General features: G+C 41.9%; 1 protein-coding gene across 1 annotated transcript in view; it reads right to left on the bottom strand.

Annotated features, from left to right (window-relative positions):
- LOC147724578 (fibrocystin-L-like) overlaps positions 1-24,942 on the bottom strand; it is a 1,433,379-nt gene that overhangs the window by 677,754 nt on the left and 730,683 nt on the right. Inside the window, exons 39-40 of the mRNA XM_086966122.1 lie at positions 19,328-19,551; positions 3,756-4,746 (exon numbers count right to left, since the gene is read on the bottom strand). Of these exons, the coding sequence (XP_086822248.1) occupies positions 3,756-4,746; positions 19,328-19,551 (1,215 nt within the window). The remainder of the gene's footprint in view (positions 1-3,755; positions 4,747-19,327; positions 19,552-24,942) is intronic.

Below are 24,942 nucleotides of genomic sequence, written 5' to 3'. Positions count from 1 at the left end.
GTGTGTGTCAAAGGTTATTTTATGCTGATAGGAGGTCTGCCACTTTGTCACAAGGATGTTGTCATCAGTGATGTCATTTGAGATGTCATCAGTGATGTCATGAGTGATGTCACTGACCATGTCATGAGTGATGTAATATGTGACGTCATCAGCAGTGCATTGCACGCGCAAGTTATAGTGAGTCCAACTAACTATAACGTGGGAATTTCAATGGTTTTATGCAAGTAAAATTTCCACCTAACTATAACTGGTGTGAAACCTATGGTTTATTCAGTGAATATATATATATATATGTGTGTGTGTGTGTATGTGTATTATTGTTTTTAGCATTAAAAAGTTAAATTGCATTCAAAATTAATGATTTCATAATTTGAAAAATTAACAATTAACTTATTTAAAAAAGTCATTCAATTAAACTTTTAATAAAATACCTAATTATTTTAAAATAGTGGAAGAACAAAAAACGTCAAATTTAATTGAAAAATATTAATTACTTTTTTAAACACTAGTGAGGATGGGTTTTATACATTTTGATTAAAAAATAATATGTATAAATGAAATTTATATATTTTAATGATTTAATTATTTTTAAACATTTAATGTAATAGGTTAATGTGCTGTGACATTTTGTATTAGTTCTAATAATATTTTAAAATGAGTTAACATTTTAATTTTGCACTAACAGTTTTACTAATTTTTCAGAACAAATTATTAAGCTTTATTGTATTTCCCTTTATCGTACAACAGGAAGATCACTGCCCCGGCTATGGAGCTTTCTGTCTATGTGTGAAAAGTTACCAGTATGTCACGAAGCCGAGCTCCCTGACCTAGATGAGCTCCCTGACTCGGACGGACGGGGTGTACCTGCTAACGTTTCTTCCTTTCCACCCCGTCCGCAGGATCCTTTGGACGTTTCCTGGGTTTCCCCGGCTCTGCCTCCAGTACATTAGTCTCTGTATCCAGCTTCTGTGACGCTGGGGGCGTGTTCTCCGGCATCTCCAGCGGTCGACCAATCAGGTGACCGGACGTCATCTGACACTGTCCAATCAGACGAGCTGGGGGCGTTTAAGGAAGCCCCGTCTTGGATTGTCGGCGCTGAACCTTTGGGACGCCAGCCGAAGCACGAGGAGGACGCCACGGAGGAAGAAGGAGGAACTATCGTGGAACCGCTTCTGGGACCCCTGGAGCAGAGACTCGACAAGCCAGGAGGCCAACGTTACCACGAGCCGCCACACTTCCAGGGGAGAAGTGTGGCTCCACAAGGTACGAGGGCGTTTTCAGGGATTGTTTAAATCACGGGGTGTGACGGGGTAGCCTGAGGGTGGTCACTATCGCCGTACCTTGCCGTCCGCCTACACTCATAGACTGCTGTAGATGGTGGTAGCACCCTGGTGATCCCTCACTACCCTACCCTACTCTCACCTGTTGTACATATCGACCCCAGCCCCTAACGTGGCTGCTTTTCTGTTCCTTTTCTCGAGCGTATCTCCGGACCAGCGACCATCTCTGGTTGAGTCAAGAGAGGAACCGAAGATCCCGGAAGTTCCCCAACGGAGAGACTCCAAACTTGTGTTTTGTACCCTACTGGATATTGTGTTCTTGAACCCCCTTTTTGAGACTAACCCGGTATTGTCAAACCGAATAAAAACGGTTAAAGATAGACTCCAACTCGTGGCGACTCTCATTCTCCCGACCCCGTTCCCCACACAGTAGTAGCTAAATATTTTTAGATTCTGTCTCCGATGTCCCCATTTCCTGACTTGAGGGGGTAAAGACAAGTCAGTTTGGCCTTAGCTGTAAATCTACAATCAGATATGGTCAATAGCAAAAAGGAGTAGACTTGAATCTACGTGCGGATGTAAATTAACACACACTGTAAATCTATATATGGAAACTGGCTTTGGTGAATCAAACCTAGCAGTGTAAATAACATTGGTGCTAATCATCTCAAATCCAAACTGACCCAACAATCTCAAGGTAGAAATCATCTTTGTTTTTAGAATGCATTTTACCCAAATCCCATTTAAAATGCATTTTAATGCTGTCATAGTTCAGCCAAGTCACACCTCTAGGGCCGCTTCAGGGTTTAGGGTTAGATTCACGTAGAGTCTGGAAAAGGTCAGAGCCAGTAATCAAATGAAAAAGAGAACCTGGTGTGGTTTGCATCATCCGGGATTGCTCCATAGGGCATTGGTGAACTCACTGTTTCCGAGCTCATCAATGGAAATAGAAACTAACTGCACAGGGAATACGAACAACTGTTCGATTTTACAGGTAGAACTAGTAGCTCCAAAGGACAAGCATGGTGGCCCTCTTTGGTGGGTCCCTAATATAAAAGTGATCCCACCCAAAAATGACTATTTGTGTTTAAATTCCAGTGAGAGGCAGACATCGGTCATGCCCTCACCCCTCAGGTTGAAAGTCCTGATCCGCCACACGTTCTTGCTTTTTTGTGGAGCTCTAAGTTGCACATCTAAACCCTGGTGAATCCTCGACTGATGTCTTCACATGAGCGTCATATCTGTTTGAAATGAAAACACAGACAGGAGAACTGTTGATAATTGACCCTAGGTTGTGGAAGGAATTTGAGACAAGTGCTACTTTGTCTCGGACTCCCCATTGCTGTGTATTGAAACTTGAGCTGAACTCTGATTCGCAGATGGACTGCGAAAAGTATGTTCTTTAGTATACTATCCTATTACTTCTCTATGGGCAATTGAATATTTGTTTTGCAATAATGTGAAGTTTGGAATATACATTAATCAATGTTCCATCGGTGATCGGTCATATCTAAAATATGTCTCTGAGTAGTGAGAAGGTTTGATAGTGCAGCACATAGTAAATATCAGGAAGTGCTTAGAAGAAAGCTTCTAGGGGGAGTTTCTAAAAATCTAACTAACCAGTTATGATTCTTGTATTAGGTTTTCTTCCCCTCAGTTCTTAATCGCAATCCCTTTCCCTCCCCTGGAGGTGGACGATTGTAAGCATTCCACTGACCTCAAGAATCTTCAGCGCTACAACTCACAAATTTGATTTTATGGGCTGGATCATAATATATGTTTGCCAGGTGATAATCCAAGCCCTTCGTGGTAAGACAGACAGTGCTTGGTGCGGACATTGAACTAAGACAGCTGATTAGTGGAGCTGGTATTGTGTTACCAGAATGTTTATTGCATATTTGTTGTGCTGCCCTTTTTTTGGTGATGATATGTGAGTTGCTTTTAGTGGTGCTGTTTTTTGGTGCTGTATCACTGCACTGTGCTGTATTTTGTCTGACTGCAGTCTGTTGCATTGCTCATTTTTTGTTATACGTCAACAGAGACCATATTGCATAAAGCCATAAAAGTGCCAATTTAAGATAGGTCTCTGCCATAGTTTCGGGCTGTCTTGTGTCTGAAATAGTTTGAGTCAGAGCAGTGGCATCTTACCACCTTCAATATCGGAAGATGGTTGTTTGCCACAGGAAATGTTTGGTTGGAAATGTAGCAACTTTTTCACTAAAGTAAACAACATAATATAACACCGTAACATAACACAAGGCAAATGACAAACACCTACATTATAACAGAGATAATCCAAACAGGGCAGGTGATGCTTTCTTGAGGATCTCTTGTGCATGTTTCAGTCATATAACTTTTTTACTTTCATTGCATGGAATTGGTGCAAATGTAAGAACCAGGATGCAGTGAAAGGCAAAACAGGGGTTAAAGACATAGGACAATTATAAAAAAGGAAGTATTAAAGGATATACAAACCTGTTGTAGGAAAAATAGATGTGATGTATGGCGTATGGCTTTCTGCATATGTGAAGCTTAGTGGCATATACTCAACTAAGTTAACAACTATCTGTACACTTGCAGCTCCAGCATAGTATGCCGGTGTGATACACTGAACTTCGCCAGGAGTGACAGACACAATTTCACACAAATGACCACCAATGGTCACTCTAGTGCTGTTTGTGCCAAATCCATTCCCTGTGATGAACAAAGTGGTGCCTCCCATGATGCTTCCAAAGTGTGGTGAGAGAGAGGCCTCTGCAGGACTGGTAAGGGTGAGGGTACCTGTAGCAAGACCTTTACTTAACACCACAACTGTGAGCGTGTAGTCTCCAGCAGGAAGTGGGGTCACAAGGCAAGTAATGTTGTTTTCAGTGACGCTGGTTGGCTCAATTTCCTCATCTCCAATGAGCACAAGGATGTCTTCAACTCTGGCCCCAAACCCTTCCCCTTCAATCACAATTTCAGTAGATACATTCTGCAAGATGGTGGGTGCCACCGTTGATATTCTCGATGCGACATTTGTGGAGTATGAAAAGCGGCACGATCCTCTGCACTGAGCTGGGATACCAAGTACACTGACTTCTAGATCCACGCTTTGCTCAACATAAGCTCTTGCGGTGTCACATTCAATGTTTGTGTAAGTCACAGACACAATGGCACATGGATATCCGGCCACTGTAACCATTATCCCACTCTGCGGAGCTGCAAACCCTGACCCGTGGATGGTCAGTCTGGTCTTCCCTGTGAGTGATCCAATACTAGGGGTCACGGAGTACATGTGGGGGAGGAGGACGAAGAGGCGATCAAACTCCCTGGTCAAGGTGTTGATGGCTGTACCAAGGTTATGCACATTTAGGGAGACCATTTCTGTACTTCCGATGTCCATTCTGTTCTGTGGGTCCACAGTGCATGTCAGTTCGTGGCCACTGCTCGACAGTACCACACACGGATAGCTTCCAATCCTCACCTAAAGCAAAACATGCATTAGAGATACATTCATACCAAGCTAATAGACAGTTTATAAATATAACTGTGCAATTGGATTCATTCACCAATATAATGAACTACTATATTGAAATCTCTTTGGAGAGCAATATTCGGAAAAGTATGATAGTCAGGTGCATTAGAAAGTGTACACATTCGGTAGGGTTACTATTTATTATAGAATCACTTTAATCAAAAAAAGTCACGCTATACAAGCAAGATAATCTGTGATGGGTACCAACTTCAAGTACCTTCAATTATGAGTTTGGTGTTAAAAACATACCAAGCATTATTTCAGCAATGTGTTGTTGAGGATTCCGACAATAAACCTAAAAAAATAGGAGGAACTTCTTGGTGGCTGTCTTGTAGGAGTTGAGTTATCCTATGTTCAGTGCCACAGAACTTTGGTAGGAATATGAGCTTTATAAAAGTCAGCAGATACGGACTGAGAAATGGCGCCCTTTATTTATCACATTCATTGAATATATGTCTGCACACCACTCTGTGCATATCAAAGGATGCTCATGGCCTGGACGAGGACAGAGCCGTTGTTTTCCTTTTTCCTCCAAAAGAGTTTGGCAGGTTATCTTTGCCAAAAGAATGCTTTTGTTTTTTACCCTTTCTAAAAGAAAACATATTCCAATTGCATTGATTCCATACTTAAGCAAAAAGAGAAAGGTGCATTAGCGTATTGATTTATCTTAGGCACAATATAGAGTCAAATTTACAACCGTGTTGGATATTGAAAGTAATATACTTCTATGCTTCCACCCTTTTTATCATTTGTCAACTTGGGTTTTTAGTTGTTGCTATGAAATGACCCCTGACAGACCTCATACGAGTGCTCTGTTCTGTAATGCAGTATATATGTCTCTTCTCTGTGAAGCTCAATCTGCTGAGGGTATTTGACACTGCAATCAAGACAATCGGCTGCTATATATTCACAAGACACTCCTAGAAGATCATCAGAATTAGAGTGAGTAAGAAAACCCGACAGCAGAGTGCAGGAATTAAAGCTGTGATGCAGGACATTACATACCCCAGTGTCTCATTTATTTTTGCCAACACGCTTTTAAATGCCACATTGAAATAATCATTCTATGCCCTAGAACATTGTACCAACATTACAATTATCTGTCACATGTACTTTAGCCTGATAGATTGAAATCTGTATTCATGTTTGACTAATTAATTCTAGTCTGGTACATTCTGTGAATTAGGATATTGTTTGCGTGCCGATCCTGCTTCAGAAACTCTACTATACTTCAGTTGAAGCCAACTCATAACTGCATCACTCATCTGCCTAAAGACCTATGGCCTTATTTATGAGGCCCTTATGCTGCTTTTTCGTCAGTGTTTGCGATCCTGTAGCGGCGCTAAAATTGCACCACACTGCCCTGTAGTCACAAAGTGATCCATCTAGGCAGATGTGTCACTCTGTAATTCCCTGCACTACATTATACCTGTGACAGATAAAATGTATGTAGGGTGGGTGTTCCGTTGCAGCAAAGCCAGATAGAAGTGACGCAGTAAAATCTGAGATTTCACTGCGCCACTTCTAGGGCGTCACTACGTAAAATCCTTGAAGCAGGCATAAGGAATGACACAGGGATTTTCACATGGGGCTTGCTCCATTGCGATCCGCCTGAATTTTCAGATTTGACCAGGTCCAGCACGAACAGATAGCCCCAATTGGCACTTTAAGCTTTTAAGCACCATATTTCAATATATTCTAAAAAAATTCATATCTCCAGTTCTGCTTATTAGATTTTGTCATTTCGGTCTTGTTTTTTTCAATAAATTAAGCTCTATTTTGTTAACTCAGTGTGGATTATTTTTGGGTGGTGTCTTCACTGTTTTACTGTTTTAAGTGTTGCACGAATACCAGTGCCGGCTGCGTGCAATGGAAAGTGGTGTGCCGGGCTAAACATTAAACTAGACAGACTTCATAGTGACATGCATTATATTATAGTTTTGAAGTTACAATGTTTAACTTTAAAATGGTAATGTAATTCATATCAGAGATTTAGGGATACATACAGACTTAAAATGCATAAAAAATCAGGAAATGAAAGTCACTTACCTCCGTCCTCACTCCGGTGTTCCGCCCTAGCCAAGTCCCTTAACCAATCCTGGTGCTATTTTCATGCTGTATGAGAGCAGCATCAGGATTGATTGGATGGAGCAGGCTCTCTCAGCCCTCAAAATACCACTGGAGGCCTTTGCTCAGTCTCAACACAGCAGTCTACGATCTGGGTTGAGAGGTTTAAATTGTGCATGTCTGGCTGCCTGTCGTAAGACAGCGGCCAAAGAGACATGCACGCTTTAAACTACCCAGCCCATCACTTCTCTCTGCTGCTTCCAGTCCTGAGATAAAGCTTGGGATGGGGGGTTGAGAGCCAATCCAAAAACACAAGATAATAATGTTTATTGGCATTTTATTTTTCGCTGGGGCATTTTAAGTAGTGGGGCGACACTCCTCCACCTTAGTGGAGGAGCTGCCCCTGACAAGCACTTTACATATTGCCTCTTAAGTTAAGCCTGGCTGCTCTGTGCCAAGCTGCCAGAGGGTGAGCACTAGTTGATTTATGATGTGTATCTGACTTGGATTGTGGTCCCTCCTTGGACAGGGTTCATACCTCTGACAACTAGAGACCCAATTTCTAACAGAGTGACACTCTTATTTCAATGCTCTCCTGTGCCACTTTGGAATTTATGTTGCAAAGCACCCTTGAAACTTTTGGTATCACTGACAACGAAGTTCTGACACTGTTGAATAAAGTGTGACTTGGACTGGATTTCCCATCAGTGGAATGCTGACTTCTCTTTTACTAACTCTTGATGGGTTTACCAGGCCTTCAAATGCTACTGTGGCCACAAAGAAAATCACCTTCCTGTCTTTTGCAAGAATATGTTCTACTGCCTTCCATGGGAGCTTCAGAAAATTGTTCTAGCCCCTCACTTGAAGCTCTATGTCCAGAGCATGTGCCACACTACTGTGAACCAATTTCCTTACCCGGTAAGCAGTTATATGAGGACATGGCTCTGCTGGGAAAACTATTTTTTTCAATGAGTCTTCTTCAAAATCTATGCACCTGAAATCTGTAAAGGGCAAGCGGGACTTGATGACCACAGAACGTCATTAACCTACTGGACCAAGTGTAAGACAATGTGTTTTTAGATTTCAAAGGCCTTTTGAAGCCAAGAGCAGTCAAGAGGAGTTTTGATATCCTGAAATAAGTCCTGACTGAACTGCACGGGGCTTGGAAGAAGATATGTGAGGTTGTGGGGTGTCCACCAACTATTTTGCTGGGGGAGGTGAGTAGTGTGAACCACAGCCTGAATTGTTTGAGGATTAGAAATACTTTGAGAACTATTTCAATCTTTTCTACATTGTCCCTGTTGGAATTGGGCCTTTCTGCAGGGTCACCCAAATATTCTTTGCCTTCCTCTTCTTCTTTTTGCTGAATTAGTTTTTTTGCCTTTAGAACTCTGCGCACTGTACCACTGCTAACCAGTGCAGTATCCACAATTGGCATATTTAATTTACTTTTAAGTCCCTAGTAAAGTGAACTACATGTACCCAGTATCTGTATATTGAGTGCTACTAGAGAGCCTGTAGCACTGATTGTGACACCTACTTAAGTAGCCCTTTAAACATTGTCTCAGAGCCTTTGTGTACAGTATAAACTGCCATGTAGACCTAGAAATGTAAACCTCTTGCCAAGCCCAACCCCTCCTTTTTAATACATATAAATCACCCCTAGGATAGGCCCTGGAGAGCATAAGGGCAGGGAGCATTGTATTTAGGAACTTGAGCTTGTAATTATAAGTTTTACATGTCTTGGTAGTGAAGACCTCTTAAAGTAATTTTTCACTACTGTAAGTGTAATTCCTAAATGTGAAGAGATTAACTTTTCAGGTTTGGTGACTCTGGAAACACAATTTAAAATCCACATGTATGGTGAAGTCTCTCTCTTTGAAGTCTCCCTCACGTCAAGGCCACTGGAATTATGCAGCAGGAGAGGGCCAAAATAGGGGGCACGGTTGAGTAAAGAAAAGGCAAATTATACAGCATTATGTGGTATATTTTGTGAAATATTACTTCATTATTCAGTCATTTTAAAACTTGCTAACACTGTCTGGGAATTAATTGCACCTCTTTAGTACCAGTTTAACTCCCAAATATAGCAATAAGATACAGAAAGGTGAACGGTCATTGAATGCAAAGTGCCTTTACTGCGCAGCAACATGTGTCGTGACGTTTTGAGCTCGAAACATAGTTTTTTTTTAAATCTGCAGATTATGCACAGATGATGAATTATGTAGCAAATGGGGCAAATCTATAATTATTCCAAGATTGCTGTGGCCACATAATCGCATATTTCCAGTGGCCCTGAGTATAAGTACTGGACCTCTGACACCACCACTTCAGTACACTTCTGGACCTTTGGATACAGTGCCAGGCAGAAGGTCTGCTGGGCTGCTGAAGGACTGCCACTCCGCTGTACTGCTGCCCTGGAAGAATTGCTGGCTTGCTGTGCTGACCTCTTCCTGCTGTCCTTCTGGTCTGAGTAAGAAGGACTGGACCTGCATCACTTGACACCACCAGGACCCAGAGTGACTCCAAGGGCCAGTTACTTAGCCTCCTGATCTGAAGTCTCAGGGCAATAATAGACTTCCAACAATCCTCCTTTTGTACCTAGACTCTGTGGGGAACAGGCTATACCATGAAAGTATTACAATGAAAAGCATTTACAATGCATTGTTTACTTTACAATTAATTTTACCACGAAGTCTTTGCAATGCATATATGTTTCCTTTGGTGAGTATGCTGTAAGTATTTTATCTACTCTAGATGAAATGAAAAAGGGGGGGTTGGGTTGGTCTCCCCCCCAAAATGTGAAATGTTTAAATATTAGCAAACCTGTAATTGACAAATGTAATTTCTTAAATGTATATTGATAATATGTTAACAATAACGTATTAAGAATTCATGACTGTGACTGGCTTTTACACTAACAGTAAGCGTGGTAAAAGTATCCGTGAAAGAGGATTGCGTGGTGAAGGTGTTTGAAATGGGGAGGGCGTGGCTGGATCGACAACCATAATGGGCACCTAGAACTGCAGCTCAGTTTCGTCCCCGCACATCACAGCGCAGCACAGTGCCAACCCGCATTCATTCCCCCTGAAAAATAGAATTATCACAACCGGAACACCTATGGAAGCCTACAAGTCACAGAACTTGCTAAACAGAGGACGGTTGGGGGTGGAAATGAATGCAACGCGCTCCGAGCCCTGCTGTACAAAATGGCAGCTGAACATTTAGAGCGAAGAAGAATACCGCAACCTGATCAGGACGCTCCGGTGATTGGGGCATTGCCTGGCAAAGGCTGCAAGTGTGGCGCTGACGATTGGCACCGGGCGTGCCTGCAGGACATCTCTAGATTGGTGCTGGGAGGGGCGGAGGAGCCCGATACTGCTCTGCCGCACTGGAAGAGCAGCAACTGATCCAGAGGCGGCCTGATGCTCGCTGGTAGAGCAGGGATGATCGCAGGCGTAGCATGGTCCCTGGGAGAACCTTTGTCCTTCGGGACCTGCGGCGGATTGAACGTTTCTAGCGGAGGGGGAATTTAGCACTGGGGGATGGTCCAGAAGAGAAACTGGACCATACTTACAATTTTTGATAACCCCCCCTGCATCGCCGACTCGCAGGAGCTGCGTGGAGGACGGGGCTCCCTCGGGACAATTAATTGTAAGCGGCACGGAGGCCTTGCAGGCCCATCGTAGCGGCGCATTGGCAGAAGAATACTCTGCCCCCCTGCAGTAGAGAGGACACTGCGCAAGTCTGGGTGGGATCTCTAACAGTCCACATGGACATTGACATAATGCCAAGCCACGCAATAGGGGTACGCCTCTCTTGGAACTGGTGAGAAAGCTCCCCACTTGACACAGCAGCGATTTACAGGAGTCTAAACACTACTACCAGAAGAGGGGTGCTGGACTGAGAGCGTAGAGTTTGAGGCAACCTAAGCACACGTTGCTAACCTCAGGTTGCAGCAAACACTTACACCGCACACTGCCAAGCACCGTCCAAATCAGTGCTTAAAGTGCCCACCGGGAATGGTGCGAAAGGACCCCAAGCAAAAACAGGTTACTTTCGAACCCATCATCAAGACGACCATTCAGCCATATGCTCCTATGGCTGCGGCAGTTGCACCTGACACCGCTGGTGGCATGATGCCTCCAGATAACTTGGCCCTGTTACTGAAACTTTGTGCAGGCTTCAAAGCACTTTACACCATATTTGACACCATAGATCGCCGCCTTGACAGAATGGGAGAACGTATCGACCGCCATGATGCTAGAATTGACACATCTGAAAGCCATACTTCCGTTCTGGAAGATGGAGCAGCGCAAACTACGAAACTAGTCCACCATTTGGAACAAATACTAAAGTCAGTCGCAAGGATGAGGATTTAGAGGCGAGGAGCTGGCGCAATAATGTTCACATCATGGGAATGCCAGAATAACCAAACACTGGAAAACTGGATCGCTTTGTAGAGCAATTGTTGTTTGGCCTTTTCGGTACGGAATCCTTTTCTAGCACCTTCACTGTAGAGGGCGCTCACAGAACACTTGTCCCTCGCCCAGGCCCTTAATGGCACATCTGTTAAATTTTAAGGAAAGAGATACGGTGCTCCGACTGGCCAAAGAGGCGGGGACAGTGACATGACAGGGCTCTACTCTCTCTTTTTACCCAGACTTTACAGGTATGGTGCAAGAAGCCAGGCGCAAGTTTACAGGAGCCAAAGTTGTGGTGTGCAAACAGGGTCTTTGCTAGGGCATGCTGTACCTGGCCCGGCTCCGAATCGATGTCAATGGCAAAGTAAAAATCTTTGCCACCCCGGAAAAGGTCCACCACTTTTGTAAACAACACACAGGGTCAGGAGGAACAGACAGCGGATCATCCCTGGGAGGAGCTTCTCAAGTTGCATCATCAGGAACGAGTGCGCATTTGTTCACAGCAAGCTAATTAATTTGTTATGCTATTCGTGCACATATGCAACTATGCCCACACTGTAAGAGAACTTTGTATGGTAACTATAATTTGCAAGACATTTGGGTTAACCAAGAACTATATGTTCTACATATCAAGACTTTTTATTTAGGGGGTAATTGTTAATCATTGCTGGGATGTGCGGGCCCCACATGGGGGTAGCCACTTCCCCTTGTGGGTTCACAATGCTACAGATCGGGGGGGGTATGTCACATTGGCATTGGCAGCAGCACCAGTTAGGGGGAGGGCTACAGGGGTATTGCCCAGTGGACAGCCACTGAGTATGGGAGGGGGGAGGTGTAGAATTGTTTGAACGGTCATCTGATACAGTTCCCCGACTTTACTTGTTAGTTTTTCACACAGTCATGAGAGAGCAGACACACCACATATGCACCATCTTCCTGAGATGGCTCACAAGGTAGAATTAAGACATAGTGCCAACATGACCCTACTAACTTGGAATGTTCGCGGATTGACCAGCCCTAAGAAATGCAGACTGGTGCTCCAGTACATATGACAACACACAGCTGATATAGTAATTTTGCAAGAAACACATCTATCTCCATTGACCTTGTCAAAATTTGCATACACTTGGGGATCTCACCGTTTTTTTTCTAGCTAAGCTCATACCCCAAGGGAGTAAAAATCTTGATTAATCGCAGAGTGCCATTTACACATGTGGACATGAATCTGACCCGGGCAGACAAATCCTGATAGTACAGGGGATAATAGCCGGACACACAATAGCTTTAATTAACATGTATGGCCCCAATGAGAATGGTGACGCTTTCTTCACACACTTGTAGACAATATATCCACTAACCATATAGTGTTAGGAGGACATCTAAATATCTTACTGGACCCCCTTTTGGATAGTACAGTGATGTCCCCCACACATAAGCCTTGGGCCTGCAAAGTTCTCCGAGAAGTGTGCTGTAATCATGACGTGGTAGATGTCTGGAGATATCTGCACCCCACTAGCATGGAATATACCCACTATGCACAACAGAATGATACATGGACGAGACTGGATTATTGGCTAATCACTAAGCAGATAATGGCATGGGTTCAAAACATAAGACACTTGCCCCGCACATTATCGGACCACTCCCCGGTGTCCCTTTTGATACAACTGCTGTCAGAAGGGGGATTCGAGAGACAATGGCGGTTCCCCTCCATGGCACTAAAAGACTATGTTTTCCATACTGAACTAAGCACTGAAATAGTAGACTACTTTGCTAATAACGTAGGCTCTATCACTACACATGCAGTGCTAAGTGAAGCCTTCAAGGCATGTATGAGGGGTATGCATATCCACACACACTGGGGTGCTGCGAGACTTGAGGAATAGATTGACATTACTGGAAGACAAACTACAGACCCTTGACAATGGCAACATGTCAAAAGGCGGGGGGAGGGTGCGGAGTACTTGCATCGCAGGACAGATTATTGGCACAATATACAGAGGACGCAAGTAGAGAAGCACTATATCTAGGAAAGAATGCCACAGCTCGCAGGTACGAGAGAGGGTGAGAGACCAGGCCGCACACTAGCGAGGCTGCCAAGCTGCGCTATTTCAAAACTACATTACTAAACTCCGCAATGAGGAAGATCAGGTCAGAACCAGGAACACAGACATAGGGCAAGCCCTGATGACATATTATACAGACTTATAAACCTCAAAATCTGGTATCACATGCCAGATAGTAAGAAATATCTAGAAGCGATCGCCATGGTCTGGCTTTCAAATGCCCATAGGAAAATCTTAAGATAGCCATACTCGGTGGAAGAGATACAACAAGCCAGCCATTCATTGACGGCTCTAAAGCTCCAGCGTTAGACTTTTTTTCTGGGGCCTTTTATAAAGAGTACAAAACACTTTTAGCTCCACACCTTCTCGAAGTTTATGCTGAAACATTAGACACTGGCATCCTTCCGCCTTCCTTTAGAGAGGCAGTGTTGACACTGCTTCCCAAGCCTGGTAAGGACTCCGAGAAGTGCGGGTCTTTTCACCCATTATCACTTTTAAAGTTTGCTTACAAAATAAATCATGGCTAAACAGATGGCAACCAGACTATCACTCTTAATGGAGCAGACCATAGCACCCGCGCAGTCTGGCTTAGTGCGACACAGATCTACTGCACTTAATCTACGTACTTTCTTTTTGGTTGTCAATAGAATAACCTTGCTACACCTGCAATTGCAGCCTTTTTGGATGCCAAAAAGGCATTTGACTCTGTGGAGTGGCCCTTCTTACATGCGGTACTGGCCAAAATGGGCATGCCTAAAAGCTTGACTGACTTCGTAAAACTGCTTTACACAGGCCTGTGAGCTTGCATTAGTTTCAATGGCACAATTACGGAGCCGTTCACAGTGTCGAGAGGCACCAGTCATGGTTTCCTTCTGTCTCCTTTACTGTTTATAATAGCTATGGATCCCCTCATACGCTATTTCCAAAAAGATCACTTACACAGAGGACTCCAATTCAAATACAGCCTGGTTCTAGTGACTCTACATGCTGACGACGAGGCATTATACATCAGGAAGCCTGATGAAAACTTTCCACCGGTTTTACAAGAAATAGACCGTTTTGGCACCCTGTCGGGGCTCAAAATAAATTGGGACAAATCAGAGTTATTCTCTCTTACTGAAGTCCAGAACAAAGAATGTGGAATCTACCCAATTCAATGGTACGAAGCAGAAACCAAATACTTAGGCATTAATTTGCACAGAAACCGAGAGCAAGTCGTGCAATTGAACTATGGCCCAGCCATGAGCCGCCTGCAGACCCAGGTGGAGCAATGGCTCACACTGCCACTATCAATGGCGGGACGCATTGCCATTATTTAAATGGTGATATTGCCCCGCTTTCTTTATCTATTCACTAACATCCCCATTCCATTGACCAACCAGTTTTTTGCGCAACTTCGTACATACCTTATAAGATTGGTCTGGGGAGGGAAATAGCCCAAGATCTGGTGGGACATCATCACACTTCCATATGAAAAGGGGAGTGTTGGAGTGCTGAATGTGCAACTTCACTTTTTAGGGGCGCAATGTGGGTATTCATACGACTGGTACCACCCAGACGCATGTATACCCTATGCTAATACAGAGAGAGATTTGGCATATCCTACTCCACTGAATGCAATTCTCCTGGTAGGAATTCCACGAGATCCACATGATATCCAACCAATCTCTCCTACCTGTTGGGCATGGAAAAAACGGCTTGCGATTACAGGAGGCTCCACATTGTACTCGTCTGTCCTTCCGCTGCCCGCGAACCCTTGGATCCCCCAAGACTGACGACGGGTCTAAATGCACATTGTCTAAATTAGGACTAGAAGTATTGGTGATTTATTCCTGGGGGGTCACGCCTTTACCCGTACCTAAGATCCACGTTTCACCACAGCCACATTTATATATCACTTTGCATTGACTTGTGCACAAAGTGCACTCAGAAGAGTGATTCCCACTTATCTACTGGAACCAGCAGATTTTGGCCCAATCACATCAATAATTACAGATAATAGCAGGCAACACATTACTTCCAGACTATTTAAAACTTGCCTTGCGCTAATACTACAACGAGACACCAAACTCAAAGATGCATGGGCTGTGGACTTAGGACAACCTCTCTCAGACGAGGTCTGGAAGGGGTGTTGCAAGTTAGTTTCCTGCAATCACAGGCACAAGCTATTACATTTTAAGTTTCTCAGAAAAGCCTATATCACACCACAACAGATGATTTGGGTCAACAGTACCACTTTCATGCATTGCCCTAAATGCAATTTGCAGGCGGTGCCTTCCCTCCACATGACTCAGTCCTGCAATACAATGGACGCTTATTGGCAGGAAATTTACGCCTTGCTACAACAGATGTTGGGGACACAGATACCAGTAACCCCATTAATGGCTTTGATGCGATTAAGGGTGGGCGTAGTTCGTGAAGTAGCGCTACGCGAAGCTACGCGAAGTGCACTTTGCACTACGCGAACTTCACGTAGCACTACGCGAGCTGCGTAGTAGCATGTTCGCACTGTGCAAGATGCGTTTTCAATGATTGCATAGTGCGAACAAGCATCCGGCACTGTGCAATCATTGAAAACGGCATCTTGCACAGTGTGAGCTGTAGTTTTCTGCTGCTGGAGTAGATTATTACTCGAGCTGCTTTTTTCTTGCGAACTGGTAGGTTCTCATTGAGAGCGGTCGCGAGCATGCGCAACCACTCACAATGAGAAACCTTACCTCCCCATGTCGAGATTCTCGCCGGGATGTCATTTTGCTTGCTCGCGGTCGCGAACATGACGTTCAGGACCGCAAACAAGCAAAAAATGAGCGCTGCACTACGCTACGCTGCACTACGCGTGTTCGCACTGTGCTACGTGCAGCTCGCGTAGTGCGAAGTTGCGCAAACTTCGCAAACTCCGCGAGCGTAGCGTAGTGCTTCGCCCAGGGTTAGATGTGATATGTAGAATCTATGCCTAAAACGCACAGATTCACAGCAATGGCCATGCTATTGACAAAAAGAGAAATGGTACTTTGCTGGGGCAATATGCTAAAACCTACTGCTCAAGGTTTGTTAAAAAGCATGTCGTACTGTGACACTACCAGCAAATTATATGCCGAACTACAGCCCCCCACCTCTTGGCCCAAAGACATATGGCAGCCTCTCCAGGAGTATCTCCGGTTACACTGCACACACAGCACACCAGCCAGCCAGGAACGACAAGGGACAAGCCAGACCGTACAGGCTGAGGGAGGGCACACAGATGGTCAGAGAGATCATACCGCACCCACCACTCCGTGTAGACCCCAGACAGGGAGCAAGCACACACAAGGGAAATAGTGGGACACCATGTAGCACGATTCCGCGACCACTGTACTCATAGGGAAGAAATATACCATGTTGTTTATTTATGCTTTACGATGTCTGCAATGTTATACCTTGCAAACATATGTATGTTGTAATAAAGATGACAAATACAGTTTTAGAAAAAGGTGCTTAAAATGTGAGTGAATGTGAATGCTTGGTAGTGGTTTGTGTGGTAAAATCTGCATAGTAAAAGCATGCTTGGTGAATGAACCCCTGGTAATGTCATATAACCGGACTCATCCACCTGTGAGACTACCCTTTCAAGTGTTGCCACTCCAATCCTTCACCCATATAAATCCCCTAACTTCCCTACGCCACTCTTTCTCACTGCTGCAGGCACGAAACTGGTAACTGGTTGTATTATTGTGGCTCTGAGCCTCTGCTCTGCCTTCGGAACCACCACTGCATGGGGTTCTTCAAGTAAAGTGCTTGCATTGCCCACAACAACAGCATCAACATCGAAGCTGAAACTCTGCATTGCATTGGAGTTGAAGCATTACTACTGTTGCACAGCAAGGACCAGCACATCACTGCCAACTGGTAGGTTGACATAGGTGTATTGCCCCTTTTTGAGCTCTGCACGCTCTCCATCAACAGGATCTTCTACATAGATGGAATCTGGACTAAGGTTCTTTCACTCTGCAGACCCAATCAGGTCTCTGTAGCCCGGCTGCGCACCATTGCAGTTGGTCTGAATTCTTGACTTTGTACGGTCCAGTTTGACCAGATGTCCCTTGTTAGAGGCGGCAGACCCGGAAGCTGAGATCGGCCCTGGACCAGGGTTCAATTCCCCGCCCCGACGGGGGTTGGGCTCAATAATTCCACGGACTTGATAATTCTCACTCCGGTGCCTACTCGACTCACGGGTTCACACTCTGTGACTCTGGGCAATAGCTTGCTTAATCTCCACAACGGCCCCTCGCGGCGGGATGCCTGGCTTTCACCTTGTGGATACCCTGCCGGGGTATCTCACAGGGGAATACCAGGACGGGTTCCCTAAGCAAGCGCATAGATGCCTGCGATGTGGGCGATTTGCGCTATATAAATACATGTACATTTACATTTACATTTACTATTTTCAGTTTATTCTTTAAAAAAAATAATATCTCAAGTTCTACTCTTTGGATTTTTGTTGTTTTCGTCTTGTTTTATTTATTAAAATATTGTCTATTTTTCTAAACTGGTGTGTGGATTATTTCACTGTTTTTACTGTTTGATGTGTTGCTCAAATACTTTATAAATTGCCTTCAAGTTAAGACTGACTGCTCTGTGCCAAGCTACCAGGGGTGGGAACAGATTAATTTGGAAATTGCTGGTCACTTACCCTCACTAGGACCGTGGTTACTGCTTGACCAGGGCTCCCAACCCCGTTAACCAGGAAATCAATTTCTAACAGTCCCCATGAGAGGAGGCTTGAATCAGCATTTCTGGCTGGTGTAAAATGTTCCAATAGATGTGTTTCCCCTTCAATACACATTCTCAATGCACTGTTACGTTCTAGCAGATTTGTGGGTTGAAGAAAATGTTTGTTTATGCTTTTACTTACATTTTTTTGACTTTATACTTTATGGTTTTGCTATAACGTTTGACCCTTTAATTCTAGTCTTACCTATTAACAGGGCTTTACTTACCTAGGTCCGCCGTTTTACTACAAATGGTTACAACAATAAAGTTATTCATTCCTGCTCTATATTCTTGTTTAGATGCCCTCCTACTCATAAGAATCCATACATACTCTTTGGAGATAACCCCTTCGTTCTAAAATAGTTACAAGAGATCACCAAACGAATCTCAAAGGAAACCAGTTTACCTTAGGTCAGTGAATGCGGGGCATGACCAACAGCCTAGGTTTACACAACTACTAAGAGTTACCCTAATTGAGACTGATTTACATTTTTCTTGTTCTGTCCTTATTATCAGTGGTGCTAATGCTGGTGGAGGAGATAACATCAGAGACTCCTGCAAAATACTAATAATATTTATATACTGATATACAGAAGGCAGAACCCTTTTATTTGCTTTTCATATCACCCAAAATCTCGGCTTCAGAGCCTTGGACAACTTTGAGTTGCTGATGGCACTATTACCCTTATCAATACCACAACACACCACTGTTGCCATAAAAGCAGTATCCAACCCTCACACAGCAGCATGCGTTTCCTCCCTCTTGATTTAATATAGGGAGCTTCCTCTTCTGCTCTGCCTTATTACTCTAATCTAGTATTTGACTCACCAGCTCACTCCTGGAAAGATACTGGTACATAATTTCCTTAAAGATGTTCCTATAATAAGGACAACTGATTCCAAGTTTCTCTGGAAAAGCTGCGTTTGGGTTCTGTACCGAGATTGCTTGGCCCGTTTTTTCCTTTCCACAAACAATTTGTCTATTTCTTGTTTGGTTGCTAGATTTGATGCGAAGTCAAGATTTGTGTATGTAATCCCACACAATGTGTACTATTCTTCTATTTCTTCTCTTGTAGCAAAACAATCTGCCAAATGACCTGTCATCTTCAAAGTCATATATATATTTAAAGTGCCAGTACCAGAAAACATCCTCAATATAATGTTTATGGGTAAGGAAACTCTAGGCTAAAACTGAAGAGCTGTGTGTTTTCGTGTGCTGCTTACCTCATTGGCACAGGAAATGTTACTGAAGCCACTTCCTGTGATTGTTATTGGATCTAAGGCTGTGCCCATGGATGGAGTGATGCCGGTGATGGAAGCAGAGTAGCAATTTGAAAAGTCGAAAAAGATGACATTTTCACTTGAATTTCCATTCGGGAGCTGACTGCATTCAAGTTCCTGGGCCCTGCAGTCTTCTGCTGATCGTAGCCTGACAGCTGGGGCAGGATCTGAGGAGAATAAAATACCTTGGCTTAAATGCTGAATGATTACATTGGACTTGAAGCATGAAGTGTAACTGAAAGTTTAGACAATTGTCAAGAGAAATCCGTATTTGTTGCTCCTCTGTGGGTAATCTCAGCAGCACCTCTGGTAAATCTAGCTCTTAGAAGCATGAAATTGGTTCCACTGGGTGCTACCAGCACTGGAAAATACAGTGTAAAATAAATCGAAGACTGGTGGAATATATGTTTTTATACAGTTTGAGCAATTATCACATGACATCATTAGAAACGAAAATATATTACTGACAAAATAGTACCATCCATATAGTCACGCAGTGAAATCTCAGTAGCAGGAGGCAGAGCTTGTGTTTCGCAAGACACATCTCCCTGGTGCTAGTGTATGTCATCACGTCACGTCATGTTTGCTGGCTACACAAATCCAGCACTGTGGTAATTGGTATGGAGTTTAAACCTGCTAATAGAATAGTACAAACATATACTATTTTCAGAAAGTATATCTTACTGAGTTGTGGAATGTCAGTAGATTCTTACTGCCAGAGAGACAGTCTTTTATGGTTAGCATATTTACTAAAAACAGTGATGGGATTTATACTATTTGGGGGCATATTTTCAAGGGCTATATCTCGGCTTTTTTGTCTTTTAAAGCCAAAAAAGCGGAGATGTAAATATAGCCCTATTTACAAGAGGGTGATAACATGCATTAGCGCGTGTTAGCACCCTTTTACCCGACGCCTCCCTTTGCATCTCTAATGAGATGCAAAGTAGGCGTCACTGGGCAGAACAACCTTGTAAATATCGCTGATGTGCACATCGCAATATTTACAACTAGGCCCAGGCATTTTTGCAGACTTACCTATACTTTATATTGGAGGTGGATTAAGCTGATACGACCACAGGGTCGTATCAGCAAGGTTATCGCGGGCTTCCATGGAGCATCGCTGGAAAACCAGCCATGTTCCATGGAAAACATCGCTATCGCTGGAATAATTTTCACCATTGCGCTATGCATTGTTAATACAGCATTAGCATGGCAATAATTATCAGCGATAGCCGGCGATAACAATTCTCAGGCTAAGAGCGGCCAGCAATAATTATCGCTGGCCGTTAATAATATGCCCCTCAATCTTTATAATATGTAGTCGCTTTTTTATGACAGGCTCGTGTCGCTGTAGCTCCATTTGTTTAGGTTCTAAGGCTCAAGGCTCCCAATCATATCAGATCAGAAACATCTTTATTCGGATAGACAATATTCATAAAAGTGAGACACATTAAAAACATAAAGACAAGTATAATACAAGATAAAACTCCTACATCTGACAATTTGGCAAAAGTTAGGTTAAAAGCAATCTATAATCAGTATAATTTCAGCAAGTTCATTTTACTCGGGAAGCATTATTGTGTCATGCCCGAACAGCTGTTCTAAGGACTGAGCCTACATGTACACATGTCTCGAGATCCGCAAATTGCATTAAAAAAGTAAAAACCACCCTTAAGTTCCTATTACTGTGCCTTTTAATAAGCAGGAGTAGATAGTGCTTTGCATATTTCAAATAAAATTTACAAAAAAGTGTAAAGTGCTGCAAAGTCTGACCAGAGCTCTAATCACAAGGGCAAGGGCACATATAAAGATATGGTTGGTAGCCCAATGGAAAACGTTATAGATATTTTAACGTTCCAGCACTAAAACGTTCCCAGCTCCCCCTCACTAAATAGAGGCATTTGATAGGAGGGTTAACTGCAACCATGCTCAAATAAGATGCCACAGTTGACTTCCCCCATTCTCATTCAGTCTCATGGTTTTCTCAAAGTTATGCAGTAATTCTTGCATAAATGTTTTGTCTACAACTGTAATACAGGCTTACATAAACTATGAAGCAGACCAGTCTTTCGAAGGGCAGACTCCACTTCTGTTAGCCGTGGGATTTGGTGTCCTCTTTTGCACTCAAGACAATCCTTAATAATATCTCTGGTTAGACTGGCCATTGTATTCTTCCATACTACTAGCCACAGTAGGGGTGGACGTGTTCTAATATAATCTGATAAACATGGTAGACCCAGTTCTTCATAGCAGATCACTGATGATGATATGGGGGGGCCAACAGAACCTGTTTTCTTTAGTTTAGATAGGGTTGCAGTTTGAGGAACCCCATATCCCAGCCATGTATGTTGAAACAGGAATGCATTGGGTTTTATACATGTGCAACAGGGCAGTTAACAAAGCCAAATACGGAAGTCACCTTCATAAATGCCAAGTATAAGGGGGTACATTAGCAACAGTTTATTTTCCTAATATTAGTGACTGATTTAGGCATTGTTCAACCGTTCCCAGCTGACTTCTAAAACCATATTGGCAAGGATATAAATTAGACAAATCCTGTGTCTACTCTTTAATTCTGATATAAAGCACCCTCCATAGAATCTTGACAGATTTTATCTATTAGGGAAATTGGTCTGTAGCTTCCCTGGAGAGAACGGTCAGCCTTCTTGAAAATGGGTCCTATAATGGAGGTTTGCCAAGAGTCAGGTAATTGGGCGGTAGCAAGATTATTAAAAACATTTGTTAAAAGGGGTACCCAGAATTCATTTTATGAAGTGAATTGGTATCCTATCCAGGCTGGGGTCCTTCCCACCAATACCCTGGCTAATAGCATACTCGGATTTGGACACAGTTAACTGGATGTCTGAACATTTATTAGTGGCCATGACGAGGTCAATATTAGCTGATGTAGAGGCATAGATTCTTGAAAAATGTGCCATCCACGACTTACTAGGCATATGGCAACTGATTGGGCTCACAGTTAGATTTGTTATACGTATTTCCATCCCAGCAGACCAGAACACTTTACTATAATGACTATAGGCTGGCTAATGGTAGGGTGGTAACAATGATAATGGTGATAACTGTTCTCAAGGGGCCAGGAGCTCAGATTGTCAACAATCACCCACAACCACAACGCCCATGTCTCGGCAACTGCTGCGGAGAGCTCCACATCTGTACCGACAGAGCAGCAAAGCACAACAACTGCTGTCCTGCCGCCGTACCCCCTTGCTGTACACCCGTACCTGACCATCACCAAGTCCGAGCTGGGTACTGTGGTGGCAGACAGAGACAGCAGAAGTGGTGTCGGCAGCAGCTGCAGCAGGTAAGAGGCCTCAACAGAATCAATGGAATCAGGCACAATGTAGGGGGAGCGAGGCTTGGCAGGTGGAGACAAAACGAAAACAAACAGCCTCATCGGAGCTTGGAAGGGCCTACCCAATAAGCATCTACCGCAATACCCATATCTAACCTGCTGGTTTTCCAATTGGCAAGTAATGCTTGTGGGCGGGCACAATCAGTGCATCAGGGGGAGGAGCTGAACCACACCTATCATTAAATAAGCACTTTACCTTCTCAGTAATATCTATGAGGCCAGGCAAAGCCACTTTGTATGAATTTGCATGCCTCATAGATATGGAGTAAGACAAAGCAGTGCAAGTCAGTGCGTTGCCTTACCCTGTGCCAGGGAGGCGTTCCATCGGCGTTGCAATGGGTTTTCCCATGCAACACCCATTGATTTTGACGGTATACAGTCAAAATATCGAATTTTTAATATCGAGTTACAATAATATTGAGTCTAAAATATAGAATGGACACAATAGCGAATGGACAGAATATAGACTACAAAAATATCTAATAGAATAGCATAAATATCGAATCAAAAAATATAGAATGGACAAAATATCGAATGGACAGAATATAGACAACAAAAAAATAGAATGAGAGAATATAGAAAACAAAAATATAGAATGACAGAATATAGAAAACAAAAGTATAGAATGACAGAATATAGACAACAAAATTATCGAATGACAGAATATAGACAACAAAAATATCGAATTTGAGGTAAGTTAATAATAATTTTTTTAAGTATTTTTTATTTTAGTATATGTGTGAAAAGTGTATATTTGTTTTATAAATTATTATAATTAATTAATTTTATGGTATTTAATTTTTGCATAATATAATTCTGTGGCGGGTTGTGGGTTTATAGGGGAATAGGGTGGGAAGTAATTTAATTATAATTAATTAAATATGTTAATTTGTTTATTGGTATTTATTTCGAATTAATAGTTAATTGATAATTAATTGATAATTAATTAAAACATAATTGTTGATTATTTTAATTAATTGATTAATTGATAATTATGTTAATTTTATTAATGTATTTTCCTTAGCCGGTTGTGGATTTATATGGGAATAGGGTGGGAAGTAATTTAATTATAATTAATTAAATATGTTAATTTATTTATTGGTATTTATTTAGAATTAGTAGTTAATTGATAATTAATTAAAATATAATTGTTAATTATTTTGATTAATTGATAATTATCTTAATTGTATTAATTTATTTCCTGTAGTGGGTTGTGGTATTATAGGGGAATGGGGTTGGAAGTAATTTAATTATAATTCATTAAATATGGTAATTTATTGGTATTTATTTAGAATATTTCGTTAATAGATAATTAATTTGTAATTAATAAAAATCTAATTGTTAATTATTTTAATTGATTGGTTCATTGATAATTATGTTAATTGTATTAATATATTTTCTGTAGTGGGTTGTGGGTTTATAGGGGAATAGGGTGGGAAGTTATTTACATTTATTTATTCAAATGTTTTAATGTATTTATTGGTATTTATTTTGAATTAATTGATATTGAAATTTTTAATTGGTAAATAATTAAAATATAATTGGTAATTCATTTTAAATAATTAATTAATTGATAATTATGTAAATTGTATTAATGCATATTCTGTAGCGGGTTGTGGGTTTATAGGGAAATAGGGTGGGAAGTAAAGTAATCATAATTAATTACATTTTTAAATTTTTTTGGGGTATTTACTTTGAATTAATTAATATATACATTTTTAATTGGTAATTAATTCAAATATATTTGATAATTACTTTTAATTAATAGTTTAATTGTTAATTATATTAATTTAATTAATTTATTTTCTGTAGTGGGTTGTGGGTTTATAGGGGAATAGGGTAGAAGTAATTTAATTGTGAATAAATAAATAATGTTATTTATTTTTTGGTTTTGTTTTGTTGTAATTAATAATACATTTTTAATTGTTAATTAATTGTTAATTGGTAAATAATTTGTATTATTAGGTAATTATTTGTAATAATTATTTTTTTGGTATTTTTAATTGATTATCTATTATATTATATAAAATTGTTAATTATTGTTAATTAATTTGAATTTACTATTAATAAATAATTTATTTTTATTGATATATGAAGTATTTACTTTCTCGACTGTTGCACTCTCTGGAGTGTGAATAGTAATTTTTACCCCTACGCTGTCCAACGCTTTCCCTACTGTTGC

Source organism: Lissotriton vulgaris, chromosome 4_1 (genome assembly GCF_964263255.1).
Source record: "Lissotriton vulgaris chromosome 4_1, aLisVul1.2, whole genome shotgun sequence".
NCBI lineage: Eukaryota > Metazoa > Chordata > Amphibia > Caudata > Salamandridae > Lissotriton > Lissotriton vulgaris.
The sequence above is the reverse complement of the archived record's forward strand: the minus strand, read 5'-3'. Positions and strand labels throughout refer to the sequence as shown.